General features: G+C 34.2%; 1 protein-coding gene across 1 annotated transcript in view; it reads left to right on the top strand.

Annotated features, from left to right (window-relative positions):
- MMADHC (metabolism of cobalamin associated D) overlaps window positions 1-4,834 on the top strand; it is a 29,438-nt gene that overhangs the window by 20,296 nt on the left and 4,308 nt on the right. Inside the window, exon 7 of the mRNA XM_007934960.2 lies at window positions 467-597. Within this exon, the coding sequence (XP_007933151.1) occupies window positions 467-597 (131 nt within the window). The remainder of the gene's footprint in view (window positions 1-466; window positions 598-4,834) is intronic.

A 4,834-nucleotide genomic window follows, 5' to 3' on the forward strand; every position in this document is an offset into this window, starting at 1 on the left:
TTGTAAATTTTGGTCAATGACATGAGACAAAGTATATGTGAACTGCTGTATGAAAAGTGAATTTACTCTGTAAATCTTCACCCAAATCCTAAAAAAATAAAAAAAAATAAAAAAAAAAACAAAACTAAGTTTATTTTACCTTTCTCAAAAATAATATGCATTTATAAAAATAGTATCTCAGGAGCTCTGGTGGCGTAGCACCTAAGGCATTTTTGACTGCTCACCAGAAAGCTGGCGATTCAAACCCACCAGCCACTCTTTGGAAGGAAGATTGGGCAATGTGCTTCTGTAGTGATAATCATTTCAGAAACCCAAGGAGGAGTCACTATGAGTCAATCGACTCAATGGCAGTGAGTTTGTTTTTTTATAGTTTAAAGACCCATATTTCTAAAGTAATTTTATATATTTTGTTTTGGTTTTTTGAACCAGTCTTTTCTTCTTGGCATTTTTATTGTTTTCTTTCTAGATTTTGAATCACTATTTCCAGAAGTGACCACCAGCAAACTAATGATTCTGACTGTAACACAGAAAACTAAGAATGATATGACTGTTTGGAGCAAAGAGGTAGAAAATGAAAGAGAAATGCTCTTAGAAAAGGTATCTGTTTACTTGCTGACAAATTTGTGGTCTTAAATATCAATGAACTGGACTGTTCTAAAATAATGAGTCTTTTCTAGCCTTTGTTAATTTTCTGCTGAAGTATTTCAGTACTAACGGATTTAGCAATCTTTTGAGAATAAACATACCATAGCTTTTTTTGTTTTTTAATATCTTTGAAAAACTTAGGTTCTTCCAGTTCTTTCCTCAATTTTTTTTAAATTTTTTGTCTCCTTTGGGAAATTTGATAAGTATAATTAAAAAGAAAGTAAAATGAACTCTCTATACTTTTCTTTCTTTCTTTTTTTTAAAAAAATCCTGTCAAGTAAAAAGTGAATTTACCCCAGTCTTCTCCATAGAGTGGGCAGTAACAGTCTACTACCCGATACCATATACATACTTTTATTTTCTGTGCTTTGCTTTTGACCTAAAGATCTGTTTTCTGACACCTTTCCATGGCCTTATTACACAGATCTAATTCATTATTTGTAAATTCTGCTTTGTATTCACTACATGGGTAAACCATATTTTACTTAAGTGTTTCCTTAGTGATTTATAAGGTGAAAATCAAACTTTTTCTATTACAGGCAACACAGTATTGAGTTAATAAAGTGTTTTTTTTTTTTTAAGAACATAGTTTTTCTCTAAGAGTTTTATTTTCAGTTAATAACTTTGTGTCAGTTTTTTTGTCCATGAGATAGAAAGGATTGTTCCCCTTACTGTATGACAGGTTTAAGGATAACTCACTTGGAAACCATAGCTAACTTTAGTTGAAAATCTGCTATACTGATTTACATGCAAGAATGTTAGGAATTATTTTTATTTCTTTAGGAATTAGATGTATGGATCTCTTAATATGTGTTATTTATATACATGTAATATAGGACATGGTATTTTATGAAAATGCCATCATACTTGAGGGTCCCATATATAACTTTGTTAATAAATTTCATGTAATAGTCTGTAATCTTATGAGCAAGTTGTATGCTAATTAAGAAAGGAGTTACAGAGAGGCATGAGACATCTCTGCTTTAATTTAAAGACTTGGGACTTTAGTAGGCAATAACTAACAATAAACATTTTCTGTTTACATATTAAGATACTGCTTAGTAAATATATTCTCGTCTGGAGAATTGTCCCATTGTGCATTGCGTTAAAACAAAAACTAAAACCACTGCCATCCAGTCGATTCTGACTCACAGTGACCCTGTGGGACAGAGTAGAACTTCCCCATAGGGTTTCTATAAGTCTTTACAGAAGCAGAGTGCCTTCTCTTTCTCCTGTGGAGCAGCTGGTAAATTTGAACCTCTTGAGCCTTTGGTTAACAGCCAAATACTTTAGCCACTGCACCACCAGAGCTCTTTACATTGCATTAACAGTCTCAATTTTTGATCAATTAAAGATTCTGAGCCTAGTTTGATACATTGTTATTGTTGTTAGGTGCCATCAAGCATCTCCATCTCACAGCAAACTTGTGTACAACAGAACGAAACACTGCCTGGTCCTGTGCCAGCCTCACAATCCCTGCTATACCTGACTATTCCTGAGCCCGTCAGTTCGATACGGGCTCCAGTATGGGTGTAACTCAGTTTTCCTATAATCTGTTGCCTTGACATGGCAACATACTTCATGTGATTTTTAATTTTAAGCTGACTGTAGTGCCTAAGGCATTTGACTGCTAACTAGAAGGCTGGCAGTTCAAACTCACCAGCTACTCCTCAGAAGGAAGGTTGGGCAATCTACCTCTGTAGTAATGCTGCCTCGGAAACCCAAGGAGGGGTCGCAATGAGTCAGATATGACTCTATGGGAATGGGTTTGGGTCTTTTTTTGTTTGTTTGTTTGGTAGTTATTTTATTTTCCATGGAAAAAACAGATTTTTCTGTTCCAGATATGTTAGGGATCATTTTGGAAACATACCTTTCTTACTGTCCAAGTACGTTATATTTTATGGTTTAAATCTAACTCTTTCCAGCAGATGTCAGTATTCAGTATTGATGAACAGAAAGCTTATAAGAGATACTCAAAACTAGTTCTTATTGATCATTTGGGATTCTTTTAATTAATATTTGTAAATATTTTATTGCATTGTTTGCTCTCCTTATATAGTTTTTATGTATGGCAAGGCTGTTCATTGAATTGAAATATATTTTAATAACTATTTTCTAGACCGTAACCAATAGTTTGCCTATTATATTTAAGAGTTAGGAGAATTAATGAAACATAGCAGTATACTGTAAATATTAAGTATAGAAATAACCTAAAGAAAACAGTATTATTTTAGAGTTTATCATTAGTTTTTAAGAAGATAGCTGGAGAAAATAAAATAGCTTAGGTTGAATAACTCTATAACAGGGTAACCAAAAACCAAACTAAACCCACTGGCACTGAGTCAATTCTGACTCATGTTGACCGCCATTTGGTTTCTGAGGCTATAAATCTTTATAGAAATAGATTGCCCCACCTTCTGTGGAGTGGCTGGTGGATTTGAACTACTGGTTACTGGCTGTCAAATGCCCTAGGTACTGTGCCACCAGTGGCCAGATAGTAAATATTTTTTAGGCTTTCTAATAGAGTCTCTATCTCAACTACCCAACCAGCTATTGTAGTATGAAAGTAACCATAGGCAATATGAAAATGAATAGTCATAGCTGATTTCCAATAAAATTTTATTTACAAAACAAACAACAAAACAGATTAGGCCCTCAAGCTTTAGCTTGCTGAACCCTGACTTATTCCTAAGACTTGATTTTCTTAGGGATCTCAGATGAATGCCAGAGATCCTCAGTGATGTCTTCACTTTGTTTAGGCCAAATAACCAGTGTTTTCCAGACCTGTACAACCCTACTCTCAGTTCCAATAGGCAATCCCTGCTAGGCCTCAGGGAATCACACTGTGTATGTATAGCCCATCCCTGGCTAAAGAACGAGGGTGACTTTCTATGCAGACTTCTCAGGAGCCCCGTTTGTCGACCCTCTTCTCTGTACTCTGCCTCAGAAATCCCAGTTGCTTTACCAGACAGGAACTCTGCTTTCTACCTCCTCAGCTCAGTGATTCCATCACTGTCCTTCAATTTTCTTAGACTCCACTTCTTTGAACTACAATAAGAAAATACCCCCAAGCAGAAAGCTGAAACAAGTATGGTGATCACCTTACTAGTTTCCTTTCTCTCAGAGATTAGTTTTGCTCCACCTGTTGTTCAAGTCTAAAAACAGTTACTGCATATATTTTGTTCAACTAAAGTTTTTGCCAGGATGGCAGGTTTGATACTTGTTGCTATATTACAGTGGGATATGAAACTGCCCTTGTTTTTTAAGCATATTTAGTGTGCTCTTTTTTTAACATTGTAATCTGGTTTTAATAGATGGTAATGTCTTTTCATCACTTAGATATTTGATGAGGCTAATAAAGGAGTCCCTGAGTGCTCAGATCCTTAAGTACTAGATTACTAGCTGAAAGGTTAGCAGTTCAAACCCACCCATAGGTGGCTCAGAAGAAGACAGCCTTGAAAACCTCATGGCTTACTCTGCACACATTGGGTTACCATGAGTCAGAATTGACTCATTGGCTTCTAACAACAACAACAAAGAATAAAGACTAAAAAATAGAATAGAGATAGTAGGATGGAAAGACCAAGATTTTGAATATATGATACATGTGCATGGTGTCTAGTGAATATACACTAATCAAAAGATACAGAGAGGTATGTAGTGAAAAGTATCCTGTCCACTCCTTTATCCTGGGCATCAAGTTCTTCTATTGTCTTTATGTGATTCTTCAGAAATATTTTTTGACTATTGAGTATATGTATGGATAGATGTTTTTGAAGGACACATAAACAAATACATTTTTCTAAACTACTTTCACTCAACTAATAAATGGCTCAGATCTTTTCATTACTGTTTATATTCCCTTTCTTACCTTGTTTCTGATATCTCCATAATGTTACACAGCAATTGTAGTTTATAATTCATGTTAAATGCAGTAGTTAAAAGCACAGAACTGATTAGAAATACTTCATAAAATAGAAAATTACTTAGAAGAAAAAAAATAAGGAATTTAGACTTTTTGAAATAAAGTGTTATATGAATGATTAATCTTTTAGAATAGTGAAAATAATCTTAAGACTTGACGTATAGTTTGTCATTAGTTATATTAGTTCTATTGAATTCTCTATGTGAAACAGAAGATAACTCAATTATAAATTTATTTTAAAAATAAAACTAAGTATACAGTATT

The sequence above is a fragment of the Orycteropus afer genome, unplaced genomic scaffold (assembly GCF_000298275.1).
Source record: "Orycteropus afer afer isolate SDZICR_OR568_19922 unplaced genomic scaffold, OryAfe1.0 scaffold00023, whole genome shotgun sequence".
Classification (NCBI taxonomy): Eukaryota; Metazoa; Chordata; class Mammalia; order Tubulidentata; family Orycteropodidae; genus Orycteropus; species Orycteropus afer.